This window comes from Psilocybe cubensis, chromosome 1 (assembly GCF_017499595.1).
Source record: "Psilocybe cubensis strain MGC-MH-2018 chromosome 1, whole genome shotgun sequence".
NCBI lineage: Eukaryota > Fungi > Basidiomycota > Agaricomycetes > Agaricales > Agrocybaceae > Psilocybe > Psilocybe cubensis.
The window spans coordinates 2,930,018-2,945,647 of record NC_062999.1 but is presented as its reverse complement, the minus strand read 5'-3'; the positions used below and the strand labels follow the sequence as shown (position 1 = coordinate 2,945,647).

Here is a 15,630-nt window from a genome sequence, read left to right as displayed (position 1 = left end):
AGGAGGCGCCGCCTTGAGCGAAGAAGGAAAGCAAGTCTCATAGAAAATGGTGACTGGTGATGGCTCAAAAAAGAAAATGACGAAAAAGCATCGCGTTCTTGTGTCTAGCGTCTAACTTGACCCAACACTGCTGCATACAACTACTGACTATTTGCAAATTTGTTGCTCCCCGGCAATTGCCGCTCCCACTATGTCTGCTCCTCCTGCCATTTTCTGTACGAACGCTCTATGCCCTGCAGATACCGCAGTCGGATCGCCTCTCCTTTCGCCTCTTGCCACCGCTGTTCCCTAATAAGCCCCTCTAGCACGTCGCTCACCCTCTTCATGTCGTCTGCCCGCATAGCTCAGTGTCTGCTCGCCCGCAACGAAGCCATACATACCTTGGTTTTTGCTGCGTAGCTCACTGATCTGGTCCGCGTCCTCGGGTCCCATCATCGCAATAGCCTCGTTGGCATCCATCACCTTTTCCAACAGCTCCATGTCGTCCGTTTGGTCCGTTTCCGACATGACCACCCCGTTGCGCTTCAGGATGTACTCTGCACGGGCCAGTGGGTCCAGGAGACACTGGTAGGCTTCGTTGATCCGCGAAGAAAGGGTGTGCGCCAGGTCAAGCTGTTTCTGCGGAGAGAATAAGAGACAGGCATGCAAGTTGGGCAGGGCTACACACCGGAGATTTAGAGGCCCATGAGTCGGGGTGACACTGTGCCTGTGCCTTTCTAAACTGCGCCTTTAGTCTGCGAGGGTCAACATGGAATGGATTGGGCTCGTAGGGGACATCGAGCAGGTCATGGTGGGTCATGTTCGGGGGCAGCGGGTGGATGGACCAGCACGAGGTGCATGCGGGTATGTGGGTGCGGAACGGTGTATGGCACGAGGGACAGGCGGCGAGGGACGACTGGAGGCGACGATGGGCAGACTGGGACGCCGTTCTGGGGCTGGCAAGCACCCGGGACTGCAGTGGGCGGAGGAGAGAGCGCATATTGTTGGTTGATATGACGTAATGTGCCCAGCCACGGCATATACATATCGGTCACGGTCGATCACGGTTTATTTAGCCACTCTTACCACCACCATGTCCTGATCTCTCATGGATACCCCTCTAGTCGCCTCCCCCTCTGACCAGTGTCCTCCCTCTCCTCCCCCGCCTCCCCTTGCTCTTCTTCAGGACGACCCCCACGTCCTTGACCAGGCACGAAAGAGACTCCACAAGAAATCTCGCTTTTCCCGCCTCTTCTCCCGCCGTTCCTCATCCCGTCTTCGTCCCCAGCAGTCAGATGACTCCCTCCAGGACACTCCAGGCCTCCAAGTCTTTGACACAGACAACACTCCTATCCATCTAGACAATACAGCTCTTGCCGCCGAGGACGTCTATACCGATAGATATGAATGGGCAGTCTTGTATGAGAACCAAAGAGGGTATGTTCTTCGTCATTATCTATCTTCCTCTCCTTGACCGCTGTCTTTCCAGCATAACCATTTTCTCAATACCATACTATTCAAGTCTGTCCCTTCTGCCCTCCGACCCTTCCCCATTCACTCTTCCAAGTGCGTCTCTCAAACGCTCCAAACAACCCCCTATCACCTTGGATAGCTATCCCTTGCCAGACGGCAATTGGCACTGGGTGTCTCGCTGCTGGATGATCGACATGCGCACTGACTCTGGCGAAGTGCAGCATGATGGTTTCGAATACAACTGGATGTTTAGACGTCACAACTGGCGTGCACAAATCGGCTCTTTCAACGCCGGCGGCTGGGTCAGAAGACGCCGCTGGATACGTCTCATGGTTCGTCCAGCAAAGCCAAGGAAAGACGACACCGATATCTCGGTTTTGACACCATCGACAGCCGCCAGTTCCAGAAGCTCAGATAAACGACGCCACCGCCACTCTATTGCCTCTTCGTTTCCTCCTTCTGTTTTCACACAGCGCACAGACATGACAGATGCGTGGGCCAAAATAGACCCTGACGAGGTTTGGATGGGCGACACGGCTATGGATTGGCTGCGCTGTCGCCAGCTTATGAAACAGTTTGGACGTGATGGACGGAAACTCGAACTATGGAAATTGTGGCTTGGATGTCATCATCCAGAGCACAAGCAAAAGTTCCTTGAGCCTGATGATAAAGGCAAGAGGCGAGAGAAGCAGTGGACTGAAGACGACGAACCTCTACCTTCTGAAATCGCAGCAGCCGATATTCTCTCTCGAGAATACGTTGCTATTGCCCCAAGGGAACTGGTTATTGCGCTGCTCCGTGTCCATGTGTGTTTCATTTCTAGCTGAAAGTACAAATGACTAACTTTGAAACTGTTGTCTTCAGGGTCAAGAGCTACTTCACCTCTTTATATTTCCAGAATCGCGTGTCCAATTTCTTAAACTACTGGCGCAGGCAGATCTTTTGTCTGAGCTGAACGTGGGACTTGGGATAGGGTTTGGATCCACAGAGATAGATTTCTGGAGTTATGCAAGTGGATTGGGCGAATCCGTTGGAAGTACGCCCAAGGATAAAGGTTCTGTTCCGCAGAACGAAAAGACATCTACATTGGAGTAATTTGTGGGACATTTCTATTTGAATCTATGTAGAAAGTAGAATTGCCCTGAGAGGCAAGTGTTGGTGATGATATCACATGCCTAAGCGAGTTCCCTAAGAGTAAGACTTGTACCCGACCTGAGTCCACCCGGATGTTCGTGCTGTAGTTATGGTATGATATCTCCAACTGCCCACTGCAAGTTTGCCAGACGTGTCTTGTCATGTCCACCACCAAAAAAAAGCCTTCCACCGCTGCCAACTCCACCTCCTGGCTCGACCGCATCCCGTCTCTATCAGATGACCCCACACACCCCGCCCAGATTGCCCTGCGCACATACGCACTCGCCCTTTCTCTTTCCCTTGGTCCATCCCTCGTGCCGTTCATAGTTCAGGCTCTGTCCCCAAAGAAGACGGTCAATGGCCCTGCGCTCAGACGCGTCCTGCGGCGCGAGCTGGGGCACGATGGTCTGGCGTTTGCGTTTACCCTCTGCGTCGCCGGTGGCGCGGCGCTTAAGCAATCTATCCAACGCTTCTCCAAGCTAACGGATCTCCACGCAAAAGACGCCTCGCCGGCATCGACAGGCGTACATGCCATCGACGCCGCAGCGCGCTTCTTGATCCGCCTGAAGAGATGGATTCTGGCGCTGTCGCCCGGCGAGCAGAGCTTTCTGTCTTATGTTCTTTCTTCGTCTGTTGGGATTCTCCTCATACAGGCAGGCAGGGAGCGAACGGCCCGTTTGCAGCTTGCTCGACGCGCTGCAGAGGCTACCGCCAGTGGTCCCAGTATTGTATCCACACTTGCTCACCCGGCGCTTCGTGCTACTGCCAATCGCACATCGCCCACTCTCGACCTCACATTGCTGCTCATAGTTCGCGCCATTGACTCCCTCGTCCAGGCCTTTATATTGCAAAAGCCTATTCCTAGGTCTGTGCACCATGATACTCTGGACCGCCAACATCCATCAAATGCCGCCGACCCAAAACTCGTGCAAGAAAAATTGGAGAAGGAGAGGATTAAAAGAGAGAATAGAATTCGCCAGAAATGGACATCACAAGTAGATGCGTTTGTCTTTTGGGCATGCAGTGCCAGGTATGTTGTCCCTGCCACTTTAATATGTGTAACTCACTCATCGTCGGTATCAGAATCATGTGGTGCTTTTTCTATGAACCACAGAGGTATTTATGCAATTTGTCGTTAAACATTCTCACTAACACAGTCATTACTAATAGGCTTCCTCGATCATATGTTAGATGGATTAACACCCTTGCGAATTTAGATGGTCGCATAGTCGACGTCCTACAGTATATACGAGCAGGAACTTGGTCATATATCACCGGTTCTCCAGCGCACGCCTCCCTTCTGCAAGCTAGTGCGCGAGAGTTGGGTCTTCCTGCTTCATGGGGTGACCCAGTCTCGATACCTGCATATGGGGGTCCAGCTGCCACCGCTGCATGGAAGAAGATGGGTGTCAAGTCGCGAGCAGGTGTTGGAGGTATACCATGTGAAGTCCTTCATGGCAGGGTTGGTTCCAGCCTGGGACTTACAGGAAGCTGCACAGCCAATGCAAGTCTGAGAATGCTCAAGGGTTTCAGTGAGGCGCTTGCCATTTACCTCCCTGTTAGTAACTGCTTAAATATCTTTGTATGCGGACATGGTAACTAATTTGCCCTTTTCAAGGTCCACATACTTCCTGTCCTGTTGACCCGGCCACAAATTCTCCTGCGGCCACATCGTCTGTTCGAATCCTTGTTCGGCGCCGTTCGTAGTGCGACATTCCTTTCTTCTTTCATTGGTCTCTATTGGTATACTGTCTGTTTCACCCGGACGCTTGTTCTGGCACGATTATTCCCATCTATATCGCACGACTTTTGGGACGGTCCGCTTGGCTGTATTTTTGCTGGATGTCTCGCTTGCGGTGGCAGCATATGGATCGAAAATGGTAGGAGGCGAGGAGAAATGGCGTTGTATGTCCTTCCACGAGCTATAAGAGCGATCCTCCCCGATGCATGGACAAAAAGTGGAAATCAAAGTTTCAAATTCGCCGAACGGTATATCTACAAAGTTATATATAAGTTGATAAATGATTTTACTGACTTGGAATTTGTAGCATCGCCTTTGTTCTCTCGATCTCAACGCTGCTTACTGCAGCCACTCACCGCCCAGATTCTCTGCGAGGTTTATCTCGATGGACGCTGGCGTTCGTTACCAACGGACCCAGCACCGGATTCTGGAAACGCAAAAGACGCGACCCAAGTGTACCTTCAACGCCTAGTGTAGCGCCTACGCCGTCTATGTCCACTAACACTCGTGTTGATGAAAACTTTCGTGCTGATACCCCGCGCATTTGATTGCGCGTATGTATACCCTATACCCTATATTACTGATGTCTTCTCCCGGATTCTTTTCAAGATGTTTCTTTACTACAGCCCGTCATGTATCATAGACGAATTTTCTATTACCGCAGATAATGATTACATTCTCTCTGAAATTAATAGATTCCCCTGCCCCTTAAGTCGACCACAGGCTCATCTTGTGGTCATAAAAAGAGCATCCTCCGACTAATGTTTCCTCCCCAGCAAGAGAATCATCGTAGGACCAATCAACACCGTATGCCATGGATTCGTGTTCATCGAAGTGGTTGATGATCTGAGAAGGTCCAGAAATCCAGTCGTTATCGCTAGCGGAATCGAAGCGGATGACCTTGAATCCGTCATGCATACACGCCACAAGGAGATCGTGTTTGCGTGTTTCGGACGGATGCCACTTGACTCGCCACGCTCCTCCTCCAACATCCACTTCCGCCACAGACGCTGTTAATTTACGGGCGTCGAATAGTTGCACTGTATTGTTGTAACTGTTTGTATGGAAATACGCTCATTAGAAGCAAGGAACATAAATGCCAGAGAAATATAGAAACCTTCCAACTGCAAGGAGATGTTGAATATGTGGATGGCTCTGTATTGAAGTGACTCCTGCATCAAACCTGGCATCCAATTTAGTGGGATTAATAACCACACACAAAAGTTCCGCATGCACCTTTTATTAACGACTGCGGGTTGTGCGAATCCTTGTCGGATGTCCCAACCCTTCAACTTCAGGTCATCTCCGCCTGGTGACCAAATCGAACGCGTTGAATATATTTCATTGACGTCAGTTGCTTAACATCTGACGAACCTGAGTAGATTACATTCGTATCAAAATAGTTCCAAGCTGCGATCCATGGTTCATAATCATGGGCATGCCATGTTTCTGTGACCTCCAGATTTGATCCTTCGGTGGGGGAAAGAAGGCAAAGATTTCCATTCGACAACGAGACCACCAAATTACCATGGCCACTGAAAAATTAGTTGAATATTTTTCATTCAAAACAACACACAGAGGTTCCATTATAACATACGTTACACTCGTTCGTCGATCTGACCAGTCCATGGACAGACAAAGTGTGTCTTCAGATGCGCACTGAATCGATGCAATTTTTTTGAACGATTGCTGCAGAAGAACGAATCATAAAGATGTCTGCAGGAAGGAGGGTTGGCCATGCCGGTATTTGACCTCTCTCCACGAATGAAGGGTGATATGTCCTTCTGAATCACTGATTCCTAGTATAGGACCATCTTCGTTTGATCCATGAGACCTGTATAAAAGTAAATATACAACATGCAGATAATGAGAGAATAACATGCCATTTCATGTCCAAAATCGCGGGGAGGTCAAACGATTGGACCTGTTGGCTGCCAAGATATAAGAATCTATCAGTGCACAACTAAACCAAAACGCACAAAGAGTAACCGTTTTTAGCTTCTGGTATTACTCTGAACGCTAGACATTGCCCTCGCCGACTTTGAGAGATTTTTGACTTTCCATTGGCCTCAGCGCTCGGTTCAGTTAAGGCCTGGGCAGGGTCTTCAAGAAGCTTATAGGTACCACACACAAAAATGTCCTGGAAACCAGGTGCGGGACAAAACTCTAGACTGTCTGCTGGCCAAATAGTGTCGAAGGAAACCATGTTAAATCATCAACTTGGGAGTTGAGTCGTAGAGTGAACGACGCAAAAAGAGTTGATCTTTGGGAACGGCCCGTGATTGCCGTTCTAGGTGGATTGGGTGTCAGTAACTTGAACCAGCTTGTACCTTACTCCAACTGCGCTTTGCCTCCACCGCTTGTAAAAATTGTCATACCCTAGTAGTCATTCGTTTCCTATACCTCTGCAATGGACTTTGTTCAGACACTGGACCCATCCAAACTTGTATTGGCAGGAACCGTGAGTTCGTCAGCATGAAATATTACCACATTGGTTCCCATTTAGCCGTTATGCGTTACACCTAAACCAATCATCTTCAGGGTCTTTCCTTCGTTCTTTCCATCGCCGCAACCCCACCCTACAATCTTGCGATATTCCTCTTTGGATGCTATGCTCAAGAAGCTGCCGAGGGATCTCAGTCGTTGCAAACAGTTAGTCACACCAAAATGCCACCACGGGCCATCCGAATAACTAAATACCTGCTTAACAGTTTACGGGACTCCTTGGTGTCTCGACTATCTTTGACGTAGTGTGGATGATCAAGAACGAGCAAGCTGGTTTCTTCAAATTCCTCACCGTTGTTCTCCTCTTACTCAAAGTGAGTTGTACTTACCTCCCTTGCATGTTGCACTTTGTAAACCTTCGCATCTACCAGTTGCCCACGTTCTTTGCCTTTGCCAACGCTCTTCGTCAACGTGGAGGACAATTCAGTGGTCTGGGTGCTGCCAATTTGGGAGGTCCTACTGGTATAAATGTCTTTAGAATGTCATCTTGTTCTCGTCTGACTGGTCACATAGTATGGTCGATGCCCGGTGGCTTCACCTCAAACGGCAGAGAAGGCTACCAAACCGTGGATGATGATACATTTGTCCGCAATATTCGCACTGCTCCGTCTGTGCCGCATAAATCTGCCCAATCCGCGGAGGCTCCTGCAGCACCAGGTGCATATCAATCTGTATAATGGACTCTGATATCTTGTTTCTTTCTAAGGTGATCAAGATGTTCAATGACATGGTGCCGTCAATCTCAGTCGTGCCAAACTTGTAACCACTATGCAGTTCTTGCTAAACTACAGTTGGACGATCCTCAAAGACTGCTCTCGAAATATAATTTATTCTTCCATTGAATCTTCCACGTAGAAATCTGAAGCCGAAGATTCCTCAAGGTCATAAACTAGACTTTCGCTTTGTCTTCCATTGTCACTTTCTTTGTCTCTCTCCTCAATTTCTTCAATCAGATTTATAAACAGGGGAATAAGCTCCATCGCGGCTTCTGATTTACGTCTGGCATAGAACCACGGACAGTCCAAAGATTCGCAATGTATTGGTTCGGGGGGTGCAGAGCCTGTGCAAGTGGAACAAATGAGATGAGTGTTTGTCAGTCGCTCTTCTCTGGACCTGATACGATAGTTTAAGTTTGCAATGGTTGTCTCTGTCGAAAAGTAACAACTGTGGCAAAGACCTGTTGTCCTCATGTCATGAACTGCAAATCAAAGTATAATTTAACCTACTTTGATCAGCAGGGTCTCCGCAGGAAAGGCATTGATTATTAAAAAAATGAGCGTCAATGTTAATCCTTTCTATCGTCTCGGGTTGTGATGTCGTCCCAGCTCTGGGCTTTCGAGGCGAAACCAATTCCAATGTAGCGTGTTTGGGCATTTCGTTGAACCATTGCTTGACATCCGCACCAACAAGGTTGAATATTCGTTCCAAAGGGGGGATGAGAACCCTGTTAATATAGTACATTGCGTCGAGACGGAGTTCGCTAGTTGAATAGGTGTAAATTCACGCTCAGGCATCGTAAATAAAATGAAACGATACCTATGGTTCATAAATTCTAAAGGATCCATTGCTTTATCGACCAATCTGGGTCCGTGTTGCATGTTTTGCACTATAACGTAGGGGATTCGGTCGCCATATTGTGGTTCATTACTTGAATCGAAAACCATTCTGCGAGCAGCAACCACGGCACCTGGTGGAGGGGGCCCTCTATCACTGTGAGTTTACATCTATGAGCATCGATGGACTCTGAAAGAGGACTAGATTCCACCTGTATGTCCCCATTTTCACCTCTTTTGCGAAAATGAAATCGTAAACAGATGCCTTGTTCTCCAATAATTTTGTCCATGAGCGACAACAGTAATCTTTTACTTTGCTTAAATCCTGCGTTCGAAACAGAATTCTGAGTTGTAAAAGTGAGTAAAAAATTAACGGAATGCTTCTAGTCCCCTTACTTCAAGCATGTTTCGACCATCTTTCGTTGAGCATTAACGCTATCACGTCGGACTGTCTCGATGCCTTTTGCATCGAAAGTTGGCTCGGCGTCGTCGATATTTTCATACTTAAAGCCCACATAACGTTTTTTAGCCATGAGGACACACGGAAGGTAAACCTATAGGATAGTCAGCTTCCGGGAGTGTGTTATGGAGGTGTTTCAAGATGCCTTCTCAAACTTCAGTTTTATTGGTACAGGGTTCATGGACGTGATCGTTTCAGCTATTTCATTCCCTATGGCAAATGCTTGTTCCTTGGTCTTGCCAGGAAGGTATCTGAAACTGCATGAGTATGAAGCACTATATGAACACAATATCTCCTACACGAAAACGCTATCCGTATCGCCATAAACCACCTGCTCGAGAAGTTTAAGTCAGATCCAAAATGAGACAGTGGTTTATTCGCATACCTTTGCTCCCCATCTTGAGGTACCGTCAATGATATCGATCGCCTTTAAAACAATATCTCAACTTCCTGCTTTGCGATTGATAGACCTTTCTACCCACTTTTTCTAACGTTTCTCTTCCGCTTTGGACAATACTGTCGGCGATCTCAACAGCTGGCATTCTGCCCGAAAAAGACGCACTCGTATACCCATAGGTAACGTTAGCAATATACTTCAGACTCAATTGACGGGCGTCCAAGATCCTTTTTCGAGCCTGAAGTTTGGGAGTAATCTACATGGGTCTTGTAACGGCGTCAAGATTAAGGCAACGTACTTTGTCGCCACCAACGAGCTTCATGGCCTGCTTCACCATGACTCGTGTATCCAACAACTCCACAAGCATTCTTCCGAGGAGACCTTTCCTGACATTGGGTTTAACGTACATCATACCATTAGGAGCCACTGAATGCAGGAGAAGGTTAGAGCCGCCTACTAGTCAATATAGTGGGATGGATAGTTACCATTGATATGGTCTTGTAATTTTTCAATCAATTCCGCGGGTATATCCAAGTTGTTTACCACACCAAATTTATAGGTACCCTGGAAGCTGGTGATTCGACCAAGACAAGTTGAATAGCAATAGTTGTAGGCAATCATGACGGAAGGATAAAGCGATTGAAAATCAAGCACTAGGAGAGGGCTAGAGTAGAATGCGGAGGCCGGCTCCAAAATCAAGGGCATGCATTCAGCCGCATTTTGTTTACCGACCTAATTATATAACAATGGTTAACATTATGAAGTATAATAAAGAATGATACCCACATCGGTTTTGCTTGGTGAAATTAAAACAAAACTCTCAGGTTTGGCTATCCGAAACATGAATGACTCTACTTTGAATTGAGAGCCTCTGCTCAAGACTGAAAAAAAATCCACTCCAAACACCCTAGCAAACTCGCTAAATTGTCAAATTAGTTTGATTTCGCCAAATACTGGGACGAAAGTGCCCATGGCTTACGCGGTCTTCGTAACAGTTTCCGTCCTTTCCAAAAGTTCCAGGTTGGTATAGGCTCTCATAGAAAAATGGTTGACTAGGAGAGATGTATGCGAAGGAACAGGGCTTTGATACCACTCCGTAAGAGTTTTGTAGCTATACTTCGGCACCCTGTCTCACATACGATGATTAATGGATGTTTAGCATTTAATGGAAATATTTACCGTTTCCCCAATACTTCGAACGCCACGTTTTCGAAGGTGTAGCTTGTTAAATTATTTTCTGAACGCATAATCCTCCATAAATTTAACACGTGTCGACCAGCAACTTTGAAAGTCGATGTTTTTCTAAGACTCCATTGGTCGAGAGAAGCACCTGGTTCCCGCGGAGGGGCACGAGAAATGAGTTCCGAAAAGGTTAAGCCTGCGCATTTCTTTTAGACGATAGCAGACGATTCCAAGCGTGAAAACTAACCGTAAGTATCAGCGCGCATTTGTAAATAACCCCAGGAACTTAGTTGTAACTCCCACCCCGTAAGAATGTCTGGATCAAGTTCAATGACAAGATCTATTAGCTTATTGAGAAGATCGAGTTCCGTGTCCAGAACCTCGTATTTTACATGACGAAGTCGAGCTGGGTTGATCTGAGGATTCTGGAGAACCATCACACCATTCTGTATACTTTCTGATCCAGATATGTGATAAGAGTAGAAAATGGCGACAACTTTATCATGATCCGCATTGGGTATCTTATCGTCGACTGTAGGAACTGCATGGATGTGAGTACCTGCACGAATACGAGGTACATGATAAAGGCTCACCGAACACCTCAACTGACATGATCGACAAATCTGAACTTTTTCGTAGTAATGATGTAGTAACGAGTGGAGAGTTTTTAAACCCAAAGATATTGGCTTGAGTGGGTCCTTCAATCTAATTAAAGAAGTGGTCATCCAACAAACAAACGTGTTCCAGGGAGTTACTATCTCACCTGAGACCTAGAGTTAGCTGCAATACCTATGAATTTAGGAACCAATTTGATGGATTGCCGTATTTCCTTTGTGCTAGGGGGATGACTAGCATATTCCCATCCACCAACTCCAGCTGCAACGAGACCTGAAGCCGCATTTGAAACAAGTTCATTGTGAGGTTCAGTTGATGACCAGTCCTCCAGTGTTGCAATGCCTTGACCCCCTTTGAGACGGTAAGTGAGACCTGCATATTCCCTACTATGTTCCGGAATATCGAAGTCGTTAGAATAGTAAGGAGCTTGATATACTTTATCAGGCAAGCAGAGGGACTGCAGACCACTCTGCAAATATGACCATGTGGGAGGCTGGAGTGAATAAACGTATGAATTCGTGCTTGCTTTTTTGAATGTGTCATGTATTTTTGAAAGTTGGACAGCTCGAGCATGAATCAACAGAAATCGTTCCTCGGCACTGGGTATTGCTGGCAAAGTTTCTTCGGGACCCAAAGAGATGATTTCCTTAGGTGAGTCGACACCCTTGATGCCACGATTCCAATCCTCGTCAGGCAAGCCTTTCGAGTTCACAGTGGTTATGAGTTGGTCAGCAATCTCGAGAGAATCGGGTAATAGGCCTTCATTTTGGGAAGCATGTTCCTCAGTGAATTTCTGAGGTCTGGTAAAAAACTTGAGGATTTTTTCACCAAAACAAATCGCTGCGTACTTTACGGAGAGATTTTCTTCTAGTACCGAGCTACATTCTGTGAGATTGATCTATTTCAGAAAGAGCAATCGATATTTAGCTTACTTGACAAAGCTAGGAGACTCTGCCAGAGCTTGAGGCGACGATTCTCGAGGAGGCCTGGGACTGCCCGCCATTTTATCAGTCAGAGGATGAAAACATATTAATATTAAGAGGATTGTAGTTACCTCTCCAGTCGATACTCGGTTATCCCTTCTTGCCCTGGACGATCATCCACAAATGGATCGTTTGACCTAATACAGACTTAATTCTAAAGGTATATGCAGCCAAACAAAAAGTCGACCTTTCGTCGCGGACAATTTCTTCCATTGTGTCGGAGCCGTCGTCTGGCACTTCGTCGTATTCATTTTCTTCCATTATATCCTCGTTGTCTATTATCGCAGAGATTCCATTCAGTTGTTCTGGATTCCAGTTTTGTTCGTCTTCCTGATAAAATTCTTCGTTCGAAAACATAGAAATGTCAACTTCAATTTGGATGTGCTTGTCGTCTCCAGATCCACCGTCTTCCAAGTTATACTCCTGGTCTCGGCGATTCTGTCCCAGACCATCAGGTTTATAAAGTAGGTCGGCTGATCTTTTCGGTGGTTTCCAAGTTGTATACTGCTTTTCCCACAAGGCTTCGATACTTTCAAACGTAGTCATAACGAAGCGATCATCCCAACCATGAAAAGCTTCAGTAGGTTGGGGGGCATCCTTGCCTTCTAGGATTCTCTTACGAATCTCATCCCACCACCTGGCTTCCGATATCCATTCACCTTTTCCTGACCGCGACGAGTCGCTCGGGTCAACAGGAATCTCCGGTGAGGGATTGAGGCCAAGACTTCGGCGGTGATTTCTTTCGTCTTCCCAGAGCTCCCTTACACTGGGAATGAGAGGGTCAGGCGGTGGCGGCTCAGCCACTGGTAATATTTGCAGCTGATGGTGTATGTTTCTTGGAACTAGATTGTGCCTGTTCAGAATGTGGGGAGCAATAACATCGAGCTCAAGTGGAACACGGGCTTCTCGAAAGTAGGGTGACGCGCCAAATCTTATCGTAGTTGGAGGATCATCTTCAGATATTCCGCGTTCTAACGCGTCTTCGATATCTATTGTACCGCATCCATATAAACCGAAGTCGGCAAGGAATTGGAGGACATAACTTAGATGGCTCTCGTACACAGTAAACCGTGCACCCATTACAGATCCGGATTGCAGGATTGTCACAGCACGTGTCATGAGGCCAGGGTCTGAAACTAAGATTTTGAGGAATGGCGAGTATGAGGAATGAAATCCGTAGAAATGAATGCCTTTAACGAGCAAGATGGCTCGAATGTAGTGGGATTTCCGTGACGAAGGGTCTCTCTTGAGCGAAAGGGCTATGGCATGATTCAAGGAACGGAATAATTTAGATATATACTGTTTTACTACCAAAAATGTCAGAAGAGAATACATAACATGGGAAGCACTCACCATGCTGAGGACTTAGATCATCTAAATATTGAATGAAGATATATGGATACACCTGGTGTACATGAACACATGCACTCTGGCCAGTTGAGGAAGAACCGAATATCCTCAGGACTGGAACTTTTGGGAGGGTGGAGTTATCAAGTTGCCCTGGAGTTATGACAGCATAATCAATTTGGTTTATGCGAACTTGCAACTTCGGTATTTTACTGGGATTGGCCTGAACACTATGGTGTTCCTGCATCTTGAAACAAATCTATACCAGGAAAATACTAGCTCTTGGGTCTTTATCGAAGTAGCTGCAAAACGCTTGTGAACCTTGCGTGGCTCAAGAACAAAAGTAACTTGCATTTTCAAACGTTGTCTTGTCCATTTGACCGGCCCGACTGACTCCGTAAACCATTAGGGGAAGGCGCTTGGACTCTGGGAAAGCAGGGTAAAGCATACATCTCCACAATATTATTTATTGCCCTTAGAACAAAGAGCCAATTTTGATTACATTTTGTGAATAACGAGATCGGCGTTTACTACAACAATTTGACATGATTGATACTGTCTTAAAGCTGGTACCTACTCCAGTCCTCAAATGAAGTTGTCACTTTTGAATCACCGTAAGAACCTGTTGTCCGATCCTGTTAGGAGGAGACCCGGAGACGAGGCGGGAGAGAGAGACGAAGGACCAGAACGTGTTGGGTGTGCTAACAAAGAAGGAACTGAGGCTACGTAGCTACGGGTGTGTCTACAAATACTGTGTGATATGTGACTACAGGCACGTGTGTGTGTCTACGTTAGAGGGAACTCTAACATCACCCCCCTCTTAAAGGTGGGCGTCCGGGATGTTGTGGAGGCGTATGTAATTGTTTAGTACTTCAGAGTTAGGGAAGGATGAGTGGCTTGACCACGAAGCGTCTTCCTCTGTGCAGCCATCGAGCAGCACGAGGAACTGTGTTCCACTGCGCAGGGCCCTGTGGCCGAGCACACTTGCAATGTCTGGGGGTGGTAACGCGGGGGGAGGTGTTGGTGTCGCGGGTGAAGTTTGGGAATCGAATTCTGCTGGTATGAAACGGGAGAGTTTAGAGACATGGAAAGTAGGGTGGATCGACCACGAGGCCGGTAGGTCGAGGGTGTAAGACTGGATGCCAACGCGTTTCGTCACAGGAAAAGGTCCGTGACGCTTAACATCGAGCTTTTTAGACGGACGTGAGGACTTGATGTCGGAGGCGCTGAGCATCACCATGTCGCCAACATTGAAGACGGGTGGAGCGCGGTGAGAGGTGTCATAGGATCGCTTCATTGCATCAGCGGCGAGGTTTAGCGCTGAAGCGGATTCCTTCGCGAGGGAATCCATTTGAGAGGCGAATTCAAGAGCTTTGGGGACACGGTCGTCCGAGAGGCGTGCGGGTTGCAGGGTTCGGCGGGGGTTGGAGCCATAGTTTAGGAAGAAGGGCGAGAAGCCAGTGGACGAGTGAATCTTATTGTTGATAGCAAATTCGGCGCATGCAAGCCATTCCACCCAATCATTTTGCCTGTTATTCACAAAGATCCGTAGGTATTGTTCGATTTCTTGATTGACGCGCTCAGTTTGTCCGTCTGTTTGAGGTCGAAATGCGGTGGACGCGTTCTGTGAAATGCCTAGCAGGTCGTTGAGGGCCCGAGTAAAGTTTGACAGGAAGATTGAACCACGGTCGGAGATGATGCGTCGTGGCAGTCCGAAGTCTTTCCAGACATGGTCGCGGAAGAGGCGCGCGAGACCCTCAGAAGTGATTGACTTTTTGCATGGGATGATACGAACCATTTTTGAGAGTCTATCGACGACGACAAAGATCGAATCGAAGCCGCGAGATTTAGGTAAGTCCACGATGAGATCACAGGAAATGATCTCCCAATTGGAGGAAGGGATTTCGTTGGGGGTCAGTAGGCCCGCGGGCGCCATCCTCAGAGGCTTAGTTGATTGACAGGTGGGGCATCCATCAACGTAACGCTTCGCGTCTTTTGATAGTGACGGCCACCAATAGTCGCGCAGGACGAGTTCCATGGTCTTCATCCGGCCAGGGTGGCCTACGGATTGGTGATCATGACAGTCGGCGAGTATTCGTTGACGCAAGTTGCCTTTGTTTGGCACAAAGATTCGGTTATGCCATGAAAGCAAGCCGTCGTGGAGGGACCAGCCAGGCAGGTTCTTGTGCTTTTCCCACATTTCAGTGATTTGGTGCTGGTGAGTTCGAATGTCAGCCAGGACGGGGTCATCCCCAATTGAG

At 47.5% G+C, this 15,630-nt stretch overlaps 7 protein-coding genes across 7 annotated transcripts; 3 read left to right on the top strand and 4 right to left on the bottom strand.

Annotated features, from left to right (window-relative positions):
* Nucleotides 1-188: 188 nt before the first annotated feature.
* On the bottom strand, nt 189-799 carry JR316_0000996 (Iron-sulfur cluster co-chaperone protein HscB-like protein; the record flags this gene model as incomplete). The annotated part of the gene is made up of 3 exons (XM_047886809.1): nt 189-331; nt 381-618; nt 668-799. 3 exons carry the CDS (start codon nt 797-799, stop codon nt 189-191), a joined length of 513 nt encoding a protein of 170 aa, XP_047754555.1.
* Nucleotides 800-1,087: 288 nt separating this feature from the next.
* On the top strand, nt 1,088-2,547 carry JR316_0000995 (Meiotically up-regulated gene 65 protein; the record flags this gene model as incomplete). The annotated part of the gene is made up of 3 exons (XM_047886808.1): nt 1,088-1,416; nt 1,469-2,258; nt 2,317-2,547. 3 exons carry the CDS (start codon nt 1,088-1,090, stop codon nt 2,545-2,547), a joined length of 1,350 nt encoding a protein of 449 aa, XP_047754554.1.
* Nucleotides 2,548-2,747: 200 nt separating this feature from the next.
* On the top strand, nt 2,748-4,875 carry JR316_0000994 (uncharacterized protein; the record flags this gene model as incomplete). The annotated part of the gene is made up of 5 exons (XM_047886807.1): nt 2,748-3,616; nt 3,670-3,702; nt 3,757-4,144; nt 4,205-4,575; nt 4,635-4,875. The coding sequence occupies 5 exons, from the start codon at nt 2,748-2,750 to the stop codon at nt 4,873-4,875; spliced, it is 1,902 nt and encodes a 633-aa protein (XP_047754553.1).
* Nucleotides 4,876-5,035: 160 nt separating this feature from the next.
* On the bottom strand, nt 5,036-6,533 carry JR316_0000993 (Diphthine methyltransferase; the record flags this gene model as incomplete). The annotated part of the gene is made up of 8 exons (XM_047886806.1): nt 5,036-5,381; nt 5,445-5,510; nt 5,564-5,636; nt 5,702-5,862; nt 5,925-6,016; nt 6,080-6,161; nt 6,211-6,258; nt 6,307-6,533. 8 exons carry the CDS (start codon nt 6,531-6,533, stop codon nt 5,036-5,038), a joined length of 1,095 nt encoding a protein of 364 aa, XP_047754552.1.
* A 204-nt stretch (nt 6,534-6,737) lies between these two features.
* On the top strand, nt 6,738-7,509 carry JR316_0000992 (uncharacterized protein; the record flags this gene model as incomplete). The annotated part of the gene is made up of 5 exons (XM_047886805.1): nt 6,738-6,788; nt 6,869-6,979; nt 7,039-7,146; nt 7,204-7,294; nt 7,346-7,509. 5 exons carry the CDS (start codon nt 6,738-6,740, stop codon nt 7,507-7,509), a joined length of 525 nt encoding a protein of 174 aa, XP_047754551.1.
* A 150-nt stretch (nt 7,510-7,659) lies between these two features.
* On the bottom strand, nt 7,660-8,293 carry JR316_0000991 (DNA polymerase zeta catalytic subunit; the record flags this gene model as incomplete). The annotated part of the gene is made up of 2 exons (XM_047886804.1): nt 7,660-7,979; nt 8,059-8,293. The coding sequence occupies 2 exons, from the start codon at nt 8,291-8,293 to the stop codon at nt 7,660-7,662; spliced, it is 555 nt and encodes a 184-aa protein (XP_047754550.1).
* Nucleotides 8,294-8,981: 688 nt separating this feature from the next.
* On the bottom strand, nt 8,982-13,616 carry JR316_0000990 (DNA polymerase zeta catalytic subunit; the record flags this gene model as incomplete). The annotated part of the gene is made up of 17 exons (XM_047886803.1): nt 8,982-9,096; nt 9,145-9,176; nt 9,231-9,272; nt 9,328-9,498; nt 9,541-9,668; nt 9,728-9,974; nt 10,029-10,161; nt 10,222-10,368; nt 10,422-10,620; nt 10,672-10,965; nt 11,018-11,129; nt 11,188-11,839; nt 11,888-11,917; nt 11,972-12,031; nt 12,094-12,159; nt 12,210-13,329; nt 13,376-13,616. The coding sequence occupies 17 exons, from the start codon at nt 13,614-13,616 to the stop codon at nt 8,982-8,984; spliced, it is 3,789 nt and encodes a 1,262-aa protein (XP_047754549.1).
* Nucleotides 13,617-15,630: the final 2,014 nt, after the last annotated feature.